Here is a 25,432-nt window from a genome sequence, read left to right as displayed (position 1 = left end):
TGAGGCGCGTATTCATACAGTAGTTATACAGTCATACAGATAATGCCACAATGGACTATAGTAGGTAATAGACTAATAGACAGTTATATACTCTGTTCAGGAAGGTAATGCCCAAATTCGCGGATGAATACTGAGCCGCTGGCGGTTATCTTAATTCTTAGGTAAGGTTAGTAAATACAAGAATATAATATATACTATTATCTGTATTCATGCGCGAATTTGGGCATTCTTAACTAAAATCTATGCTCATAAGTAATAACTCATGACTCAAGTCATCACTTGAAAACTAAAATAGGGAATAGTTTACTGTTTACAAATTTACCATTGTAAGTACTTGGCTACTTTAAAATATTATAGTAAACATTTAAGAGTTTATATTATGCAATTATATTTGTGCAGTTGCAAATAATCTCCATTATTATTATCAAAATAACAGAAATGAATAATAATAATTATTATTATTATGATAATGTACCTATTTATCATTGCTGTTCTATAAGGTATACCAGCTGCTATATGACAAGAGTATAATAAACATTAATAATAATTAATATTATGTGGTAATTTGTAGGGAACGAGTGAATGATGGTTAAACACCAATACACCATAATGACATTACAGTCAGTGCCCAAACCATTAGACATCTACATAGCCCCATGATCCACCATACACCGATAATTCCGTCGGTGTGCGCGAGCCGTCATGGACAAAACGGCGACTGGAGCGCGGGCGTCGGTTTGTTCTTCCATGCGCGTCGTTTTGCGCACTCGCGAGCGGTCGTCGAGCAGGAGCAGCACCGACCGGACGGATGCGCGCGCGGTACCGCCGCATACTTTCGTTGTCTTGTCCCATTTCTATAATCACAAACAAAAATGGCGTCTGCTCTGTCTCGTTCGGATGCGATTCGCGAGTGTTGACGTTTTCGCGTTGGATTAGCGTGTCGACCGATTGAAACGACGACCGCACTCACGGGCGTCGCTCTACACCAATACCCGTGATACCATTCAATCGGATCGCATACAACATATTTTGTCGTCTGCATCACACACACACACATAAGGTAAGTTTTTTACGTTTTCCGATTTTTATTTATCCCAGTTTGTTTACGTCTGTTTTGGTCGTCTAAGGCCCGCGTTTCCCCCCCGAGACACCAGATGTGACGATGACGACGATAATGACAACGACGACGACGACGACGACCACAACAATAACAACAATAAAAACAACAACAACGATAATTAACAATCATTTCGTAGTGTAAAGGTTTAAATAACAATACGATGTCGTATCCGCTTCGAGCCCCCGACAGTTAAAATACTTTTTTGGCGCCGATAGATTATCGTCGCATCCGTTAATTACGTACCTATCATGCGTGTGCGTGCGTGCTTGCGTGTGCGTGCCCTCTATTTACCTACGGCTGGAAATTGGAATTAAACCGTCGCGCGCTCGTGCGTGTGTGCGGGAACAATCGTTATCAGAAATACGCACTACCTATAATAATAATAACTTAAAGGTCAAATTATGTCGATTTTACTACGACCCTTCTCATAAAAAATGAAAAAAAAAATCGTTTTCCAACTCTAACGAGTTACCTCGACGGGACACACGTCGTTACGATATTACGATAACAGTGATAATCATTACGGCTATTATATTATCGTTGCCTTAGTTTTGAAGACCGATCGATAGATCTATATTATACATAGATAATAAAGTTGTGGATAGGACATATGGTCTTATCAGTGGTCTTCGAGGGGAACAATATTGAGGCCAAATAAAGTATACCTATATCGAGTATCGACTATCAATATAAAGTAGCCTCAATTGCCTTCCCCTCCGGGAACGCGGCCTCAAATATATATAACATAGGCGTGGCCTATCCATATCTTTATTATCTATGATATATTGGTTTGTCATGCTGCATCGAAAACAATAATCCGACATCCAAATTTTTCTGTCTTCACCGTCGTTATGACTTATAAGCATAATATTATACTTCCTGACTTAACAAGTTGAGAAAAAAATTGCTAAAACAGCCCTTTCCTGTAGAATATAAAACAATTAATGAATGATTGCATTCGATAAAGAACGTAAAAAACGGTTTTTCGCAATGGTTTTCGTGCGCCAAAGCATTATTGTCTTCGTCGTGTTTTCGCTATTGTTTCGCGTTTTCCCACAACACACATTTCCCTCTGCTAGTTTTCCCATAGTCGGGCGGTAGACTTGGTCGTTATCATCATAATTTTTGGTCGTAGGTATAGAATTAAACCATTACTATTTTGTGTTATCGATATCTTTGAAAATAGAACACGTTCACGCGTTCGTTTAACCCGCTGTCTGAAGATCGTTGTTGTGGTTTTTTTTAACGTTTTAACTTTAGGACTATAATAATATTAATAATAATAATAATTGGTGCAGAGATAGACGTTATTTCGGTTCGTAAAATCGTATTGTTTGATAATAATAAATCGATTTATATGTTCACATTAAAAAATTAACGATACCATATGTACCTATATGTATAGTTGGCACACTCGCTGCTAGTCTCGATTAATAAATAATATGTGGCGTTGTTTATCATATAAAGTATTTAAATTACTTGTTATATTATTATTATTTAGGTAGTCGTAATATTATTAATATATACCTTGATAATTATAATTAGTTGTTAAAACATTTAACATAATTATTATAGTGATAACAGGAGTCAAACCTTCGAATGTACCACATTATCTTTATAGTTTATTTTATCGGAACCATACAGTCATTAGGCGCGAGGTGTACGCAAGATGGATGATAATAATATTAGTCTATGAATATTGTTGCTATACTGTCTCTGGTTTTTCGTTTCCCGTCGTATCTAAGGTCATTAAATATTATAATGTATTTTATAGTCGCAGTGACAGCGAGAGTTGTTTTTTTTAACTACACTGATTTTAATTATCACTAATTTCTCGTTGATTTAAATTTTAAAGTTAAAAGACAATCAGGTTTTTCAATATTAACTCATAGATTCTACAATCATTTTCACACGTCGTACCATATAAAATTATAAATCATTTATTTGTGGAATATATCCTATAACTTGTTTTGTATTGTAAGAAAATCTGCAGTTTTCATTGTTAACAGTAGTTTGTTCTACAATTAATGTAAGTGTTATTCATGTGTAATAAATACAAATTTGCAAACATAGTTGGTATAGTTTCAATAAGGTCATGCAATGTTCCACTTATTTAATAAAAATGATATCCATAGGTTTGCTTCATATTGATTATGATTTATTAGGTATGTTATATTCAACTATTTAATCTTGTTTAAATTAAATAAAAACAATTAAAGTTTCAATTCTGAATAAACTTAATTAGTAATACCTACACGTTTATTTTATGATTTGTTCGCGTAGATAATATTTATGTTTATAATTATTATCAATAAGTTTAACTCGTGAAAAAAAATTCACATTTATTTAATAATCATGGATTTAAATCAATCAATCTTTTAGGAATAGTTAAGAAGTAAACCTAAAATTGGGTCTAATATAGTGCTTATTTTTTTTATGAATTGTGGTTTACGAGCACAACACATTAATCTGATTAAATGGGTTGCTGTCAAAATAGTTTTTTTGAAAATATTTCGATAAAATATCTTTTAATGGAACAAATTGTATTAATTTATTTTGTACGTCAATTGTTAAATAACATAATAATATATAGACAAATAATAATAAAATGGTTTTTACGAATTGAACGATTCTTGTTTGCCCTCGAAAAGCAATTTTAGAAATAATAGATAACATGCAAATGAAAATCACTATTAGGTCTTCGTAAATAATTATACGCGCTCAACCAAAACATTAATTTCCTATTGATGTCTGTTATTGCTACTTTTATTTGTACCTTAACTTCCTCCTTTCTTTATTTTTTTCATTCAAATAAAATGGAAAAAAAAATGAAATAATAATTAAACATTCCTGTTATAAACAAAAACAACATAATTTTGATAAACCATTCATGTTTTCGTATAATCTATTGCTTACTTAATAAATTAAAAATGTTTACCGTCTATTTTTTTTTTATCACTATTAATAATGTATAGACATAATGTATTTATTAGCGGTACGTTTCACTACTTATGAAGAGTGTTAATGTCCTCATTAAGTTTGCAGGGTTTAATAATTCGGTGGTACTCTTAAAGTCCCAATACGAAATCGAGTATCTCCTCGCTTCATGTGACTTATGACTCGTCAGAATTATTTTATGATGTTGATAAATATTAAATAATAACACAATCGTGTTTCGCGTGGTATTGACGTGTTTATGTAAATTAAAAGTTTAAACATACTGGTTGAGACGCCTGTAAGCCATGCACTCTAAATTCTTTCGTAACTTTTAGAAAAATAATTACAATTTGTTATCGATCTATCTTGAAAACACATTTTATGATTTGCTTTGTTGATTGTTAATTAAATTTTCAAGTAAAATAAAATTATTTGATGCGTATTTTCAGTCGAAATACTGTAATCCTGGACGAATGTCTCCCACAGAATGTCTAATGAAAATATAATATTAAGTTAGTAGGCATATCATTATAATTTAGTGTTTAAAAAAACATGTGTCTTTGTTCTCATATAAAAATACAAATAAACAACAAACTATTCTCAACAATAATTAGCATGACAATAGCGGCTATATCGCAACATGTTCTCATTTGTTTTGTGTAATAAAAACAAATTTGTTGAAATGTATGTTAATCTATTAATTTGTGCTATAATTTTTATTTCGACCGTTAGATTTTTTTGTAACAAATGTATGTACAGTTATAGAGAGGAATATATTCTTTCCGTCTGTTGTGCACTATCGTAAAATATCAAAATCGAACTAAGCTACTATTATAAAATTACAAATTCTATTTTTAATCAACAAGAGACGGCGTTTGTTTTTAGTTCATTATTTTTGATTCGAACGTGATAAAAACTACAGTTTTTTTGGAAGTCCACACAAACTTTCAGAATTAAAATATTTCTCGAACAGACTGCGGAGAGTAGCGCGGATTGATAAATATTTTATAATAACAATTATTATATTTAATAATATTTAAATGTAGTTAGATTTTTGATTCTTGTTACGATCTTTATAAATGTTCAACCGGCAATAACTTGTTTTTGAAAGATGAAAAAAAAACTTCTCTCAGTCAAGGTTGTATGTGTCGCGTAGGCGCTTTGATTTTGTTGTCGAATCGTTTTTCTGCGCATGTCGGTCGTGGCCCGTACTTTCAAAATCGCGGATCGTCTGAGCCGCCGCCGTTGTTTACATTTTGCCGGTCACCGTTGCTGTTCGTCAATCGTAGCGTAATGCATACTTTAGTTTTCGTGTATCGGGTGACAACGAAGGGTATTGTGTAATGATAACGATAACATTATTATTATTATTATAATATTGCGAAACGTGTACATTTCGCAGAGACCATAATATTATTATTATTATGGCGAGAGAAGGGAATATTATTATAATAATAATACATAATGGCCGCGCCGTGTGGAAGGAGGTGGTAGAAAAAATGAATACAAAAAAAATCCTATTGACGAAAATTACGCAGTTAACGTTGTCTATCCATGCAGGCTAGATCAGACCCTGAGAACGACGGCGGTTACGAGCATAGGAATTAGGAGCAACCTTGGTCGTGCCCGAAGCGTATTTTGTCGTTCTGAGCGTGTCCCCGGTCCCGCGCCGCCAGTGCGGTCGGAAGCTGCCGCTGCACCGTATTTTACGAGATACGTTCGTTCGGTCGCACCGCAGTGTGGCCAACCGTCGTCGGCATACCACGCAACGGCGACGGCGCGGCGTTGGTTTTATTTTTTTTTTCACGATCCATTGGCCGCGCACGAAAACACATCGGCTCAGCCGCTCCCCTCCAATCGTGACCCCTTCTGCATGCGACTTGCCCAGCAGCAGCTGCTGCTGGCTCTCGACCATGTCTTGCGCGCATTTATTTTTATATTATTATTTTATCATTATTATTATTATTATTATTATTACTATTATTATTGTAGTGCGTTTGTGTACCCGTTGCCCGCGTGGTGTTCGTAGGTACCAACTACCAGTTCCGATTTTCATAAAATCAATAATCTCAGTTTATTATAATATTTTATGATAATATCATATTTCGTAGGTATGATATTATGCTAAATTATAATATGTTTATTTATTTAGTTAAAACATTTTCTTTAAAAGTCCATCGTCGGGTTGCTGTGGAGAGGTGAAACAGGGTTGACATTGTTGGTGGCGCCGTGGCGGGAGTCTAGTAGGGTAGTCCGATTGGCCCCCGAAAAAATACGTAACGATATTCTGCGTTTCCCGGCCCCGACGACGACTTTCACGTCGCACGCAGCGGTCAAATGTCAACGACCCCGCCGTCGTCGTTGCCGAACGATTTTCTGCGTTACTATTTTTTTTTAATCTTTGGATTGTTGTTTTCCGCCTTTTCGCGTAACAAAACTATTGTAATGGTAGTAATAGTCCGCCGCGTAACGCACGTGACGGTCGTGGTTTTTCGGGGGATAGGGGGGGGGGGAAGCGCATTGACTGATGCGATTTCCATCGGTTATTATCTTTTTCGGATGTCTCGGTAGCGAAAAAACATAAATCTGTGCATAATAAACCTATCTAACGGACGTAGAAGCGGCGGCGGCGGCGGCGTTGTCGCCGTCGTCCTCGTCGGAGGGGAAAGTCCCGTTGCTTGCGCGTTTAAAGCGTAGCGAAAGGGAACTAGAAAAGAAACACGAATCGAAACATCATCACGCATTCACGCCATAATTATTGTATCCGTTGGCTACAGTGTGACCGCCGTAATGTCGGCGTAGGTCTTGCATTCCGCCATCGTACATTTTTCCGTATACATCGTACAATTGTATGCGTTCGTACAACAAAACTGGGTATATAGGACCTGTGTAGGACTGGTGTATTGGACTATATATAGGACTGGTGTATTGGGTACTTTCTAATTGCCCGCTTCGACACGAGGGCCGCGTTCGCAAGTAACGGATACCGTTCATAACAAAAACAACAACAACAATATCATAACAACGATACACGATGTCTCCTCGGAAACTTTGATCTCGTATTTTTGGGGTATATATTGCAACAATTTATTTCTTCATGTCATACAAGATACTGTTGTAGTATATAATAATATAATATTGTAAATTGTACACACACACACTCCACCGCCACCCCAGGGTTATCGAGCCATGTCGTACCGTGCCTGCCGTCTACCGTACAATATTATTGTAAATTATACAGAGCGAGTGTGGCGCGCAAGAGTTTGACGTTTTATCGCGCGCGTTGTGTACGCGTCCCGGATCAATTTTTATTGTCGCGCGGCGGCGAACGGGCGACGGTAGTTGTGACGGCGGCGGCGGCGGTGTCTCTGAAAAGGAGGTGGTTGTGGCGGCGGCGGCGGTGGTGCGGTGGGGGTTTGGTGGCGGCGACGGTGGCCGAGGGAGTGAAGATTGGCCGAACGGAATAGGTGAACCGGATCGGCGGCGATTGGCCGACAGTAGAACGATGCCCTCTCGCGCATTGCACGGTCGTGCCACTGTATTTTTCGGCGTCGTTCGCGTTTTCGTTCGCCCGTCGTTGTGTTTTCGTTCGTCCCGCACCAAAACGCGAACACTATTCACCACCCCACGAATGTAATAAAGTCATTATAATATTGTTATTATTTTTGTTCAACGAAAATCAACAAAAATTGCGCAAAAATCGTTTTAAATATATAAGTATTAACTATTAAGTACCTAATATTGATAATTTAATGATAATACACATATTGTTACAAAATTGTTAGTGTTAAGTGAATAATCTCTAATAAAAACGCATCTGTGTTACTAGTGTAAGTTTGACAAATTTCTTAATCTCTGTGGAATATTGGATATACCAGTCTGAAGGTAAATTATTATTTAATATTGTTATTTTTCTTCTCTCTCTTGTTGGGTAACCACAGTATTTAAATTTTTTCAAACAGATCGTCACGTAGTCTGTTGTGGAATATTTTAATTTTGCATTATATAGTATTATATTACGAAGGTTGAATACTTATGATTTCAAAGTGTAGTGTACAAATTGTCAATAACTGATTAACGATTTTTTTAAAAATCGTCTCGCCTAGTTTTTTCACGTGTAACAGTCTTCATAGAAACCGCAAGTACTCGTATTTTTTTAAACACTTGAGAAAAATATTTTATAAATATCGACCCCACGGATCGATTTTTATTTTTTACAAGCAAAGAAATTTTGCAGTGATGACGTCGTTTTATTGCGAATTTGCCGTAAAGACGCCGTTGTGTTGGCACCACTGTGTTCGGACCTGATATTTTTGATAATGTCGAGCGCGCCAGTTGGTGCGCCTCAGATTAGACGACGAGAAATTAGAATAATAATAATAATAATATATTATTCAAGGAATTGCGACTTGCGAATTTGTGACTTTCGTGTTTAATTTCATTGAATTTTCTATTTTTTTTGGCATTTTTGATCTTTGATTTTATGTTCTATTTGATACCCATACTAAGTGACTGAAACGTCGGGGGATATTAAAGTCACACAAAGGGGGGAGGGGGGACGGGGACGTTATTATGAATATTAAACATAAAATAATTATAAATTATTTTTAATAATTTTACTGGGCGCGATAAAGTTTTTAACTAATGTAAAAATACGTAGTAATTTTTTAGTGTAATTATATGAAACATATTTAATGATTGATTATGATTATATTTTTGAATTCCCTCACTGAACTTTTAATAATGTTTTAAATTATTTATTAAATTATTAATAAAACCATACATACACACAAATCAGTAAAATACTGAAGTAGTAAAAAATATATTTGTTTGGCTCCAAATACAATTGTTAATTAATGATGAGAAATATATTTAATGATTAATTATGATCATAATTTTGAACTCTCTCACTGATTGGTCAAGGAAAATTTAGTAATATCATCTTTGGTTTTTTTGTCTTTGTGATACTTTTATTACAATTGTGTATAATATTGTATGATGAGAAATGTATTAAGTGATCAATTATGAACATAATTTTGAACTCTCTCACTGAACCTTTAATATTATTATAAATGGTAGATTGAATTTTGAATAATTTGTTAAATTAAATTTATGGACCATAGGACATAGAATAGTTATTATTTTCAGATTACTAATGAAAAAATAGATTCACAAACCAGACAAAAATAACTCGAAAAATACAAAAGTTTATATGCGTATGACTCCAAATAAAATTGTTAATTAATGATGAGAAATATATTAAATGATTATTTATGATCATAATTTGAACTCTCTCACTGAATGTTAATAGTAAACTTAATAGAATTTTATTATTTATTTTTAATTTATTAAAATTTTGTTTAATATCAAATGATGAGAAATGTATTACCTAAGTGATTAACAATGATCATAATTTTGAACTCTCTCACTGAACCTTTAATATTATTACAAATTTCTAGTTTAAATTTTGAAGAATTTATTGAATTATATTTATGGGCCATGGAACCTAGAATAGTTATTATGGTCAGATTAGTTAGTAATATAAAAATAAGTTCACATATCAGTTAAAAAATATCTTGAAAAATACAAAAAGTTAATATTTGTATAACTCCAAATAAAATTGTTAATTAATGATGAGAAATATATTAAATGATTATTTATGATCATAATTTTGAACTCTCTCACTGATTGGTCAAGGAAAACTTAATAATATCATCGTTGTTTTTTTGTCTTTGTGATACTTTTATTAAAATTGTGTATAATAGTGTATGATGAGAAATGTATTAAGTGATCAATTATGAACATAATTTTGAACTCTCTCACTGAACCTTTAATATTATTATAAATGCCTAGGTAGATTGAATTTTGAATAATTTTTTAAATTAAATTTATGGACTATAGGACATAGAATAGTTATTATTTTCAGATTACTAATGAAAAAATAGATTCACAAACCAGATAAAAATAACTCTAAAAATACAAAAGTTTATATGTACATGACTCCAAATAAAATTATTAATTAATGATGAGAAATATATTAAATGATTATTTATGATCATAATTTGAACTCTCTCACTGAATGTTAATAGTAAACTTAATAGAATTTTATTATTTATTTTTAATTTATTAAAATTTTGTTTAATATCAAATGATGAGAAATGTATTACTGAAGTGATTAACAATGATCATAATTTTGAACTCTCTCACTGAACCTTTAATATTATTACAAATGCCCAGTTTAAATTTTGAAGAATTTTTAGAATTATATTTATGGGCCATGGAACCTAGAATAGTTATTATGGTCAGATTAGTTAGTAATATAAAAATAAGTTAACATACCTATCAGTTAAAAAATATCTTGAAAAATACAAAAAGTTAATATTTGTATAACTTCAAATAAAATTGTTAATTAATTATGAGAAATATATTAAAATGATTTATTGTGATCATAATGTTTTTGAACTCTCACTAAATACTCATAGTTAACTTATCATTGTTTTTTTGTGTTACTGTTACTTTTTTAAAATTGTGTGTAATGTCATGATGATGAGAATTTTATTTAATGATTAATTTATTGTGATCATAATTTTGAACTCTCTCACTGAATGCTTAGCACTTTTTGTGGTATATATTTTTCATATTTTATTACAACATATATGTCTATCTTGGCTGTTGTGATCAATAAAATAATTATATTTGGATGAAGAGACCAGATGATAACACATTTAACGCTTACTTATTAGTAATCATATTTATAAGTTCTGATTCCATAATATACACAATTTCTTACAACCTTATTTAATTTTGTGTGTAATATTAAATAAGAGAAAAAAAATGTATATCTTTATATAAGTAGATACCTACTACTTTGGAGATACTTTCTAAATTATGTTGGTATTCTTTTGATTGTATTCTTTAATTGGTACATTATTGAATAATTTAAAAGTTAAATAAAACATTAATAATATATTACTATAGTAGGTACTACATATTGATGATAAAATTAACAATTTACTCTTTCCAGTAACATTATTATACTGTTGTCAACCACTGTGTTTAAACAGATGCCTATTTTCTGCTGTTTATTAAATCATTCTGTTTAGTATTATACTGTAAACACCTGTGGTAGTAGTTAACCAAGAGCATATTTGTTAATTTTATTTTATTTTTAATGTTTCAGACTTGGTATATGCATCAATTTGCCAAAGAATAAACAGTTGTAAGCCTAATGGTTATAATATGTGTATCTGATATAAATGATTCAAGCACTGTACAAAAAGAGGTAAGTTAATTTATTTAATAAATTGTCAAATTATTTAGTAATGTTTATCATAGGTAACTGCATATTTTTAGGATTACAATTTTTAATGATTTACATATTATAATAGGTACTTTTCTGACTAACAAAGTTACCAACTTATAAAAGTATTTCATAATATTAGATATCTTCCTAACCTAACTCTAGGTAACATAGGTTAATCATATATTTCAATTTAATATACTTATACGTATAGCGTCTGTGAAAACTAATGATTTATCATTTGTTTCAATGTTCATAAAATATTTTTGATTAAATGGGTTTGTAATTATATAAATCTGCAAAGATATAAATTCCTTTTTTGTCTTGATTTTATGTGTTTTATGATTTTTTAATAGTTAGATTAATTTTTTTTTTATTTTTCAGTTAGTTAATTGGATTTTATATTTCTGTTTTATACATTTATTATAACCTATTGAAAGGAAATGATTAATAAAATCGCTAGATATTACTGAGTGATTTAAAAATTATATGACACAGAATTTGTAGATTAAGATACAATGTTTTTAAATTAAATTTATTTGCAAGAATATTAATATTGAAAGGGAAATGTAACTTAATATGTGCCTATTTAAAATGTTTGTTTATGTATGTGCATGGCATTAATTATACATTTTCTTAATAGCATTAATTTATAAAAAATGGTAAAATGTATTTGTCATGGCAAAGAAAAGGTTTTAGATGATGTGCCTAAATTATCCTGTATTTTATTATTATGCCCCTAGTTGTATTGTATCAATATACCATCTGTTTATGACGTAAGAACTAACAACTTTGAATAATCAAGTATTAATCACTTGAAGTATAGATTAAATCTCGGATTAAATTTATTTATTTTATAGTATTTTTTCAAGTTGGTACAATATACCTAAAAAAAAACATTTATTTTTTGTAAACATTTTAAATAATAAACAAATAACATTTATAAATATTCATACAAATAACAAATAGGTAAATTATGTAAAAAGGTATGGTATTGTAAAAATTAAGAACTACACTTTTTTTTCAATTCAGATAACCACCAAACTGCATTTATTGATTAAACATTTATCATGAGGTTTTACTGTAATATAAATAAATTAGAAATAAGTTTAAAATGTTTAATTTAATTCAAATTTAACTCATCCATTAGAATTTATAGTACTATATATTGACCATTGGCCTACTAAATAAAGATGTTCATTTAAAACCTATTATACAGCAGAGTGACTTCCACGTTTTTTTTTTACTAAGCTGAATTTGTAAGAGTTTAGAAGGATAATTTATAAACCAGGGGTATATGACATAAAAGCACTTTGTATACAAATATCTCCTGGAATATTAAAAAAATGTAAGCCCATTTATTTTAGCTGATCTGGATTTTTTTGGCAATTTACATTATGCATAGGAACACTATTATCCACTATGCTTAGAATATAAATAATAATAAGTCTAACCATGTAAAATTCAAAAATATTTTTCATGGTTATTTATAATATTCTAAAATTAATAAAATATGTTTTTTTATTTTTAGGAGGAATTAAAGACAAACGGAAATAAGAGCTTGATGGTAATTTTACTATTAGTTAAACAAGTATTCTTTATTTACTATATAAAATAAATGTACACTTTTTTAAGATAATTTACATTAACAAATTATATTTATGGTGATTTTAATTTATTTAAAATAATTAAAGGGGATTCTTAAGATATATATTATATTTTATTATTATTCATTTTTATTTTATACAGAATTAGTATGTGCTCATTTTTATGTTATATATTTCCTACATAATAATAATAATCTAATATACAAACAACTTGTTAAACACTTTATTTATTTTTTATGTCTTATATGATGTTATACTGTATTTAGATAATTATTTATACTTAATATAACACTTCTATAATGTTGCATATTATTTAATTTTAATTTGTAATACAATTAGAAGTATTGTGCTTCAAAAAATGAATATAAATTTAACTTTGAAATCAATTTTAATATTTCAATACATTAAATTATTATGTATAATAATATTATGTGAGTTATTATTTTTAAATTTCTGACAACAATTTATTTTTTATCTTACCTTTATTTGGTATATTTTATAATAAGTATATTTATTGAAATTTCTGTTATTTTAGGATGATAATATTGTGTGTGCCACAACTGTTACCTTACTATCCAACTTAAGTTGTGGTAAAGCCTTGTCTTTAAGTACAGGTAAATAAAATAAAATAATATGATAAATTCTTTAGTGTGACTTCTAACAATTATATATATTTTTTCAACTACTAGAATGGTGTAATGTCATTGATAAGGCTGATCACTTTGCTGAAACAGCAAGAAATAAGATTAACGGGGTGGTAGTTGGAGGAGGAGCTGGCTCCCTCTGCCATTCCCGACAATCATCACCATCGTTTGTATTGCATTTGCCCACCATCCCCCTAAATTGGTCTGTGATATCCAGCTCAACATTTAGATTTACTAGAGATCCTCCGTCCCATCAACAAACACAGGTAAGATTGTATTCTTTTTATTTGAACTTAGTATATAGCTAATTAATAATATTATCTCATTGATGAACATATTACTGGTTTTATATTATTTAGATTTAAAGTAATCTATCATATAATATTTTATTATTATTAGAATAAACTAATCTATACATGAAATTATTTTCTAAGAATAAATTGATAATCCATTTTGTTATTTGTTATAGGATTTGTATGGTACGATGGTAACTGCCAGTGACGTTAATAGTTCTACAAGGGGGGGAACTGGAAGACGAACCTTGCTGGCTTGCTACTCTGGTGCTCACATTAAAGATGTTACTACTACTATTAGTTTTAGGGTTAAGTCTAATTGTTCAACAAGTGATAATGACAGTGATGATCAAAGCGCAATGTACAAAACCATTCCATTTAACAAACTTTATGTTGATCCGATCGCACAGTACAAACGAAATTGGGGTATTTCCACTATATGTCGTTTGTTAGGAGGTGGTGAAACAACTTTAGCATCTGGTAACGGTACAGCTACAGCTGGTTGGGGAAATCCAGGCACTACAGCAGTACCTGCATCTGTCACTGGTACTTCGAACTGGAATACAAGTCCACTTGTTGATGGTCAATCTCCACCAAATGCTGTCTCTAATGGCCCTTGGCAACAAAGCCCACAGTCCTCTAGTACCAGCTCAAATAATACTAGTCAAACATCTAACATAGGTATACTGGAATATTATTTTTATTAACTATTTTTTTTATGTGCTTATATTAATAATATAATTTATTATTAGGTAATAAAGGACAAAGTTCAAACCCTGGATCATCAAGCGGCAATGGTACTATATCTACATCACAGACCACTAATCAACAAAATACTACATCATGGGCTCAGGCAGCTGGAAAAAATCTACCTGCCTCTTCAGTACCACAGGTTACTGGTAATTCATCATCGACAACTACAACAGCTAGCACTACTTCTAGTGCAGTTTCTAATCCTCAATCTAGTAATTCACCTCCAACAAATGGTGGGAATGGAGCTGTTAACTCTTCACACTATAACAACAATTGGAACAAATAAATACAATGCGAGAAGCTTTATATGCTCAAGATGGATGGGGTGGCCAACATGTTAATCAAGACAGTCAATGGGATGTTCCACATAGTCCAGAACCTAATACTAAGGACGGACCATTAACTGGATTAACTGGTGGTCCTGGATGGAGCAAAGTCAATAATGGTACAGATTTGTGGGAAGCAACTTTACGAAATGGTGGACAACCTCCAATACATGTAATTTATTATAATTTTGGTTTAGAAATAAGTACCTTTTATTATTTTTAAAATTATTAATCTATACATTGTTTTTTTTTTTATTATTCATAGATTCCAGTACAAAATGCATCTAAAACTCCGTGGGGACATACTCCAGCATCCAATATTGGTGGTACTTGGGGTGAAGATGATGATGTTAGTAGTGTAAGTGGAACAGAGGCAAATACTGGTAACTGGGGCATAAATCCAACTACTACTATGAGCAATCAGTGGGGTCAAGGACAACCGCCTCCACAGGGACCTGGTGGTCCAATGTGGGGTGGACCCCCTAAGAAAGACATTGGACCCGAAGGTCAATCCTGGAATTCTGGCAACACTGCATGGAATGATCTCAATCGGCCACCAGGATCTATTGATCAGGGTCCTCATCGTCGTGATATCTTACCGAACGGAATTGTAGACCATAGGTAATTTTATGTGCAAATATTTCAGTTGAAAAATCTTGAAATTTAAAAATTACCGTTTAAATAGTGTATAATTCAATTTAACGTTTTTATTTATTTTTTAATAGCAGAGGAATTGGTAGTGATGCTCGTGGTGGAATAAGTGGTCGTTTGAATGGTACTTTATCTGGTGGTGGTGCTGGTATGGAACCTATGTGGGGTGGACCACCACCACATCACATGCAACATCATGTTCAACCTCCATCAGTTGGACCACCACCTTCAGTTATAGCCACACCAGGTGCAAAACTTGGACAAGGACCTGTGCCAGGTAGTTATATCATTGTATTAAATATTTTATTTGATAACTATGAAGAACTCAAATTTTAAAACACAATAATAAGTAATACTCAGTCAAGTAAATACAATTTGTAATTAATAAGAAGCTGTAAAAAAATGATTGCGTTTTAATGCTTAGTAATCTTAACTAATTTATTGCTTCAACTATATATAATAATTTTTGGGTTATGACTACAATATGTTTGTATTAATTTAATAAGGATAACACTAATCTACTTACTGAGTGTTAACTATAATATGATGGCCAATATGTTATCTGAATGTTATGTTCTGTTAACAAAACATGGATGGAGTTCATTCTAAAATTATGTTATAACTCATGTATTACTATTTTGTATATATTATTACTATCAAAAATATTTGGGTCATTTAAAAAAATGTAAAATGTTTGACTTTATGTGTACCTATCAGATGTAATTATTTTACCTTCGTTAATTCATAATAATTGAATAAATATTTTTTTTAAGTTATAAATTTTAGTTTCTGGACCAAGCATGATTGTATTGATTTTATAATTTTTCTTTTGTGTCTGTCATCACCTTTTGGGGCATTAAAAATGATTCAATTTTCTAATTCGCAATCTTTATTGGTAGCTAAGTGAATCTAGTTAAAACTGGGTAGCGGCCGTTGGGGATCTTAAGTAAAATATTGTCAATTGTTATCAAAAGCTATGGGAAAAAGAAAAAGAAAAAACGTTAAGGTAGACGCTTTAAGTCACTAAATCATTATAAAACTATTTTCCATACGATACATGATAACATTTTCACAATATTTTTTACTCTTTTTGAGCTATTATAGGCATAAAAAATTTGCAATTCTTTTTTATTTCAATTATTGTCGTTAAATTATTTTTCGCTTGGCAAAAACTTGAAAATTGAATACAAAGAAGTTGTTACTAATGTAAATAATAAAAAAATAAAGTTGATTGTAAATTCTTAATAATTTTTTATAAGTGTCTGAAGTTGACATTTTCAAATCTAATATTTTTGGAATAAATTACTTTAAAAGTAATAATATAATCTGACAGACTGTCTTAATTCTGAATTGGTTTTCGTATCCAATGATTTCTATCTTTGAATTTCAATTTAACACCTTCATTACAGTGATCCACACAACACTTAATGTATGTATGCGATATATAACTTTATTTATATATTTATATTCAAATAATTATAAAGACATTTTAAACTTCATTAAATTATTTTAAATGTGAATATGTAAATAAAAATGAATACAATTAAAAACAACTTAGTTATGTATATAGAAGGCTTCTTCAACAATATCGATATTGCAAACTTTTTTTGGAAATTTAGCTATCGATAATTGTAATATATTGTAATCTAAATTAGGTATTTTATTTTATATACTTTATTATATTCGGGTTACTGGAAATCAACTGATTTTAACGCCTACAAATTTGTATAATAAATTTTAAATTAAAAAAATTTTGTTGAAGAAGCCTAGCATGTAATATTTACTAACTACTTGGGTTTGATTAAATAATACATTTTGATCTCTAGTTGGTTCATTCAAAATATTAATTTTTTAAAATTATATTTAGACTTCAAAACATTTATTTACCTTGAGCATAATATTTTAATTATTTTTCATTAAATTCTGATACATTTCATGCAGAGTGTACAATTATATTGTTTATAAAATAAATCATTTTAGTATATTACCTTTACTATATAGGTTAGATTAATATGTTAAACAAGTTACAGTTACATTGATAATAATCCTACTTAACAATGACAAATTATTCTATTCTATTTTACAGCAGTTTTTTGTCTAATATTTTCTGAATCTACAAACATAAAATATTTTTAATTTTGGTATATTAGAAATTTTTTTAATAATTAAACTGGTAAAATGTATATTAAAAAAAAAAAAAAGTTTATTAAATATAAACCATTAATATTGTTGAATCCGTATGTGGTACACTTAGGTGTTAGTCTTGTACATGTTAAATTATAAATATGTATATAGTGTTTTATTAGTTATATTATTGATGTTGATGCATGGTTTACCAAAACTGAATGTAAAATAATTATAAATCTTCAAGCCTTATCTTGGTATAAATTCTGGTTTCTAAATATTTTAGATTAGAGGGTTTTCCTTTAGAATTAAATATAAATTAAAAATCACGTTTAGATTCATAAATAATTTGTTTACCAGACTTGTATTCTGTTATATACTAATATATTTATAGTTATTGATTTCAAGAACTCTACTGTATTAATAAATTGTCTATCAAATTAATGAAGGTGGTGGTTAAGTTGAATAATTTTATTATTTATATATTTTAGGTATTATAATATAATGACTGTTTTATACAAGTAATTCAATTGAAAATATTTGTTGATTAATTATATGTGATAAAAACTTGTACTTTTAAGATGTTTATTTTGTCAAGCACAAGAACTTACAATCTTTATCTTAATTTATATTTTAGTACTATATACTATTAAAATTACATTTCAATTATTTAAATGAATTCGTCATTTAGAATATTTTGTTTTAAAAATTAAATTTATGTGTTAATAATACTATTTTTTTTTTCATGAAAATAGTAATAATCATAAAATGAGATCGTACTTTTTCTCATTGATTTTTATTAATTTATTATTTGTTTCAATAATTTTAATATTTTTTTATGTATAAAAAAGAACAATACAACCTAAAATCTAATTAATATTTAATTTTTTTAAATCTTAATTGGCTTAATTTTTATTTAACGCTTGAATATTGTCACTGGTGGATAACTAATTGAAATATTTCTCATACACATGGTTGTAAATAGATTCTTTATGAATTGAAGCAAAAAGTTCTTTATGCTGTTTTCAGTAATTAATCAGTGGTCAGGACCACCACCACCCAAAGATTTAATTCCTATGAATAACAACAACAAAGGAAATGGATGGGAAGAACCATCGCCCACAGATCACAGGCGCAATTTATTAAATTATGATGATGGCACATCTTTATGGGGAAATACTCAAACTAGGCCCAATGTGCCTGGCGGTAAGACAACCAAACCTTTTAGTGTTTAGTTTGATATATTTTAATCTATCATTATTTGTTTTAAATGTTAAGGTTAATTCCCCTAATTCTGTAGTACAAAGAATAGTTGTGTAGTTATATGTTTACATGTGCCAAAAAAAAAGAAGGTTTGAAGATTTATTTGTATAAACCATAATGCACATAATATTATTAATTATTCTGATTGAGATACTGATATCTTTTCTTTCTTTTGTAATTTCATATATATATTTTTTTACTATGTATGTACTATTTACATACAAATAGTAAATTGTATAAGTTTAAAGAAAATATATTATTTTAACTTTAAACACATAATTGTATTGAAAATCTAAGAATTGCTATGCCTATATTATTATAAATGGGAAATATTTGTGGCTAATAATCACACCGAGTGAAGTAGTTTTTTTTTAGAATATAAAATAAAAATTGAAATTGAAATATTTCTTTTAATCTGTAATTTTTTAATTTTTGATTTATTAAATATAACATATTTCCCTATTTCAAAATGAATGAAATTATTAATAATTGTTTATTTTTAGGTGGTTTACTGAGCACTCAACACAATATGAGTAAACATTGGGGAAAAGGTGATATGGCTGCTGCAGTAGCTGCTGCAGCTGGTCGAAATAATAATGGTTCCGGTAATATGGGTAACCAATGCCCTCCAGGTGTTCCTCCAAATAGGACAGGTATGCCACCTACTAGTAAAATGGTTGATCAACAACAATTATGGCCTGGAAATCCAAGGTAACTTTAATCATATTATTTTAAAATAACACAACTCATTAAATACTTCTTATTTTTAGAAATGGAACATGGGGAGATGTTGGTGGAGGAAGTCAACATGATTTGAATGTTGCTGGTCCTTGGGGTGATGATAAAATGGGTTTGACTGGAAATGCAGGTGGTCCTTGGCCCAATTCTGAATGGGGACCAGGCCCTAAATCCAAAAATGCATGGGGTGACTGTGGTAACAATGATATGGATCAAAGTTCTTGGGGACAGAAGAATATTGTATGTGTCTTAATGTTTAATTTAAGTTTCAGTTTGTTAACACATTTTTATATTTTTAATTATTTAGGGACAAAAGAATCAAAATAAAGACTATATATGGCAAAGTAAATCATACAGAATTCTTGCAGAAATGGGAGTCAAGGTACATAGTTTTATTAATATTCATTTATCGATATTTTTAATAAATAAAAAAAAAATTTCAGAAAGAGGATGTTGAAGCAGTTACACGTTCTTATAATATTAGTATGGAAGAAGCATTAGAGTTTTTGATGTCTACTAGAGGTCCTGGTGGAGGAGGTTTAGATTCATGGAATTCACATAGTGGTCGTGGTCAACACCCAGATGATCAAAATCCATTTGATCGATCTAATATTAATCAACAAAGATTCAATTCACAACAACTACCTTTTGCTGTGCCATCTGTAAGTTGATTAGAATTTATGAACACTTTAATGTTAAGTATTTATCACTTGATTAATTTTTAATTTAAGATTGGAAATAACTCTAACCAACAACAAGCCATGCTTCAGAAAATATTAGCCCAACAGCAGCCACCTGCACAACAAAATACAATGCAACAACAATATTCTCAGGTATAGTTATAGGTGTTTATTGTTTACTCATTATAACTGACAATTTTTATTCAAATAATTTTCTATTATTTTATAACATATAGGGTGGTGGTTCAAGGCAAATGCAAAATCAACCTACTGCACAACAGTTAAGAATGCTTGTGCAACAAATTCAAATGGCTGTGCAGGCTGGATATTTAAATCATCAAATACTAAATCAGCCATTGGCACCACAGACATTAATTATGCTTAATCAGTTATTGCAGCAGATCAAAATTTTGCAACAAAATGTTCAAATTCAAGCAGCTGTTGCTAATAATCCCAAATCTGGCTCAGCCATGGTGACAGCTGCAATAGCTATCAATAAAGCCCGCCAACAAATAGCATCACTACAAGTAATTTGTTTTAAATAACTTGTTGGGTTACTGATGTTAATTCAAATCATATAATTATAGAATCAAATTGCTAACAATCAAGCCATGCATATGAAAGCACAAGCCCACCAAAATCAATCCAACTTTTCTGGTCTATCTGGTATAATGGGTGGGCAGGTTGGCGATTTCTTCAAGAATGATCCATTAACTCTTTTGCAGTCAGGTTTTTCTGATTTGGCGATGAATAAAGATTCTCAAATGGTAAGACTACATTTTGTTATTCTTCCAACAATTTATTTTATCTATACTTGTCTTATTTAATATTACCTCGTAGAGTGGACAAGGATTCCAAACAAGTCAACAATCAAGATTGAACCAATGGAAGTTACCTAATCTAGATAAAGATGACTTAGGAATGGGCAATGACTTTAGCAGAGCACCAGGAGCCAATTCTAAATCTACTCCTGGAAATACTTCTCCCACATTCAATTCATTACTCAGCCAAGGAGATGGGTAAATTTGATGTTTTATAAATATGTTTTATTTGCATTTATTATGCTATCAGATATTTATGATAAATGATTGATTTGTAAATTTGTTAAAACATAATTTGAATTCTAAAATTCTATAATTCCCGAAAAGTTTCAGAAATTCATTTTTTCCAATTTCAGAAAAATCTTGTTTATTATCAGTAAGAATTAATGTTTTCAATCAAACAATTGACAAATTTATTATATTATACAAATATTCGCATAAATCATAAAGTTCTTAAATACTTAGAATTTTACTGTATAAAAACTGTTCAGAATTTTCCTCCATTCGTTATAATACTAAAAAGTAAATGTATACGCTTTACTTTATTTAATAAACAAGTATTGAGTAATTCTTTTTTTTTTCATTTACCAAATAACTTTAGTACTTGGACTAATGTTGGTGCTCGTTCTGATAGTGGATGGCCAGACAATGCTGAAGACAATAAAGATATTTGGCCAAACAATGGATCAAACTCTCAGTCTAATTCTACATCATCTGCGTTCACTACTGATCTTGTGCCAGAATTTGAACCAGGAAAACCGTGGAAGGTGAATATTGAATATTGTGATATTTTAGATTTTGATTATAAAAAATCAACTGTCTAACACCTAATGTCTCTGTTTTAGTAGAGATTAACATTTATATTAAGCCGTTTTTATTTTTTGTTTTCTTAATTTTAATATTATAGTGAATTGACCTTATTTTATTACCATGATCTTTGAAATATCATAATACCTTAGTTCACTCTATTTTAAAACTAACTGAATTGAATGTGAACCACTAAATATAAATTTGCACTTGAATATGAAGACAGCATATGACAGCTATGAAGACAGCAAATATGGATGTTCGTCCTTTTTAAAATTGTATGTTATATCCTACTGTAAATGTTAAGCTCTTTTTTTCAAAAACAATTTTATAAAATATCAAAAAAAAACTGTCAATAAATAGGACAAAATGCAAATTATTTGGAAAATTCATTTCATATCTGTTTGTTTTTATAAATTAAATTGATTAAATCTTATGTATACTTTAGGGTAATCAAATGAAAAATATTGAAGATGACCCTACTATTACCCCTGGTTCAGTAGTGCGTAGTCCACTATCATTAGCAGCTACAATTAAAGACTCAAATAATTCAGACTTGTTCAACAGTGGTGGAAAGACTTCACCAACTAATTCTCAATCAACAGTTGATATGCCATTAACACCTTTGTCTCTTTCATCTTCAACTTGGAGTTTTAATCCACCTCCTTCATCTACACAATCATCCTTTACTAGGTAAGAAAACATTTAAACTTAATATTTAATTAATTCCTCCTTATATAAAATAATTTTTTTTTTTAAAAACATGTTTTTCTTTTAGTCCACTAGGAAAAGTGAATGGACCAAAAAACAATTGGGCTGATAGTAATCCTGGAAATGACCTTTGGGGTGGTGTTTTAGGAGCTAGTGGTAAGTCTCGTGGACCACCACCTGGTTTGAATGGAGGTTCTACTAAAGCAGGAAATACTCCTAATAATGGTTGGCCTCGTTGGCCCTTCCAATAATACTTCATCGTGGCAATCTTCATCTAATAATGTAGCTAGTACATGGCTATTGCTAAGGAATTTAACACAACAAGTAATTAAAATAATAACAATAATTAATAATTATCCTTTTATTTATTCTATAAAATGGTTCTAGTAAATATTAAGGGGATTCCAACCGGTGCTTTTCTGTCTTTGTTTAACACACACGCGTCATGGTATTGTAGACGTGTTTTTTGCCAATTTATCTAATCAAGTGATAAGATTTCTGAAAACAGATTTGAATTTGTTGTCAACTCTATTTGAAATCGACTTTCCCAAATGTTTAATATTATCCCCCCAAACTCATAAAAACAGCATATTAAAAATTGTCTTATTTCAATTTTTGGAAATGTTAAAATCAAAAAAAAAAAAATTGTGGGAAAGTCGATTTCAAGTAGACTTGACGACAAATTCAAATCTGTTTTCAGATTTCTTAACGCTTCATTAGATCAATTGGTATGTTTCAACCTGTCTAAAATCCTATATTGCGTGTGTGTTGGACAAAAACAGAAAATCACAGTAATCCATCATTAAATACTAGATTATCATTTTTTTTTTAAATACTTAATTTTTATATTTGATTTAACTCATAGTTAAGTAATATACATTATATTTATACATTACTCAGTAACTCAACTCAAAACTATATGTTGATCAAGTATCAAATATTTAAGTAATTCCTTTAATAACTTTAATGTTTATATTTTTTTAATAGATTGATGGATCAACATTAAAAACTCTATGCATTCAACATGGACCATTGTTGAATTTTCATATGTACCTAAATCATGGAATAGCATTAGCCAAATATTCAACTAGAGAAGAAGCTAGCAAGGTCAGTGTTTTTTTTTTATATTATTTCAGTACATATTATGAGTTAAAGTTAATTTATTCACCAATATTTTGAATTTAGGTGTAGTTATTAAGTTTCTAAAGACAAAAGTCTATTTCATAGTAGATGATTCTGAGTGGAAAATAATTCAATAAATAGAAAATTCTTAAAATTTAATTTTAGTTTAATGTAATTATATGTTTCAATATTTAATGAATAGAATATATACTTGAATTAATATTGAGTTTTATTAGGAAGTTAGAAATGCTTCAGTTTTGATAATCATAAATAAATAACAATTTTAATATTTTTGCTAAACATTCAGCTTTTAAAACCAGAATATTTTATTTTTGCTCAGAATCTTAAATGTATCTTAATAAAATGGATATTTTTTTTAGAACTTTATATTTGCGTATTAGTAACCAATTATAGTTTTAAGAACAATTTTATTTTAAGATTTTGAATTTAATATTTTACTTACATATAGTGTGGTATGGTTGTATGGACTTATAGATAAATGTTGTAGCTACATCATAATATAAAAACTAACCTAAGAATACAATAATAAGGAATAATAATTCCCTTCATAATTAAGAAAGTTATTGTTATTGGTAGTTAATAATTATTAATTAATTTGTGATGGCATTATAGTATGATCATAAATGGATTATCTTTACCATTAAAATTGTTACATAATTGAATGTTAAAAAAAATAAAATACTTAAACTGTGCTCAAAGATAATATGCATAATCAGTTTTCTTGATATAAAGTTAAGTAAAATTAAAAACAGACTATATAATAGTAATAAAATTTAGCAATTATTTCATAGTTGTATACATAAGTATAATTTAAGTTAAACATTTTTTAACGTTTCTATATTATTAAATCCTGCATACAAAAACTTTTTTAGTGTGTATACATATACTTATTGTAAATAGAAATTGAAAAATGTTCATATATATTATTGAAATCTAAATTTTACTAGCAAAATATCAATACAAACATTTTTGGGGGCCTGATTTTTTTATTAGGCTCAAGGAGCATTGAACAATTGTGTACTCGGCAATACAACAATATTTGCTGAATCACCTACAGATGCTGAAGTACAAATGCTACTTACTCATCTGAGTGGTGGTGGTGGCAACACAAGCGGCAACAATTCTGCTCAACAACAACAGCAGCAACAACAACAACAGCAACCCAACTGGAATAATAGCCGTAACGGAAATATTGGCAACTCTCAGGGCCAACAGGGTTCAGACACTTGGGCCAATAATCAATTATGGGGTGGCAACAACTCTGGACCTCCTGGTAATACATCCTCTCTTTGGGGGGCTGGAGCTGACCAAATTGATCCACACCGCACCACTCCATCATCTTTAAATTCTTTTATGCCTGGCGATCTTTTGGGTAGTGAAACAATGTAAAGATAAATGTGTGTATATATGTATTTATACATATAATCCTGACTTATAACCAAGTCCAAATATAACGTCATTTTTATAATAAGGTCTTAGAACACCATGAACACTTAATTGACTTATTTATTAAG

At 30.0% G+C, this 25,432-nt stretch overlaps 2 protein-coding genes across 3 annotated transcripts; both read left to right on the top strand.

The window, feature by feature from the left end:
• Positions 1-807: 807 nt before the first annotated feature.
• Positions 808-14,978, top strand: LOC103309154 (mucin-5AC). 2 transcript variants are annotated; one of them, XM_008183904.3, is made up of 7 exons: positions 808-1,060; positions 11,238-11,339; positions 12,889-12,924; positions 13,500-13,578; positions 13,654-13,874; positions 14,078-14,582; positions 14,654-14,978. In XM_008183904.3, the coding sequence occupies exons 2-7, from the start codon at positions 11,286-11,288 to the stop codon at positions 14,938-14,940; spliced, it is 1,182 nt and encodes a 393-aa protein (XP_008182126.1). In that variant the 5' UTR covers positions 808-1,060; positions 11,238-11,285; the 3' UTR covers positions 14,941-14,978. The 2 variants fall into 2 exon arrangements, with proteins under 2 accessions (XP_008182126.1, XP_008182127.1); XM_008183905.3 differs by lacking the exon at positions 808-1,060 and adding an exon at positions 7,535-7,942.
• On the top strand, positions 14,917-25,432 carry LOC100168742 (protein Gawky). Its single transcript, XM_029486418.1, has 18 exons — positions 14,917-15,152; positions 15,246-15,601; positions 15,706-15,908; positions 18,785-18,961; positions 19,522-19,729; positions 19,789-19,996; positions 20,064-20,138; positions 20,200-20,418; positions 20,488-20,589; positions 20,673-20,963; positions 21,024-21,203; positions 21,277-21,455; positions 21,859-22,024; positions 22,513-22,757; positions 22,843-23,021; positions 23,062-23,099; positions 23,763-23,882; positions 24,912-25,432. Exons 1-18 carry the CDS (start codon positions 14,946-14,948, stop codon positions 25,305-25,307), a joined length of 3,549 nt encoding a protein of 1,182 aa, XP_029342278.1. The 5' UTR covers positions 14,917-14,945; the 3' UTR covers positions 25,308-25,432.

The sequence above is a fragment of the Acyrthosiphon pisum genome, chromosome A1 (assembly GCF_005508785.2).
Source record: "Acyrthosiphon pisum isolate AL4f chromosome A1, pea_aphid_22Mar2018_4r6ur, whole genome shotgun sequence".
Taxonomy (NCBI): domain Eukaryota; kingdom Metazoa; phylum Arthropoda; class Insecta; order Hemiptera; family Aphididae; genus Acyrthosiphon; species Acyrthosiphon pisum.
The sequence above is the reverse complement of the archived record's forward strand: the minus strand, read 5'-3'. Positions and strand labels throughout refer to the sequence as shown.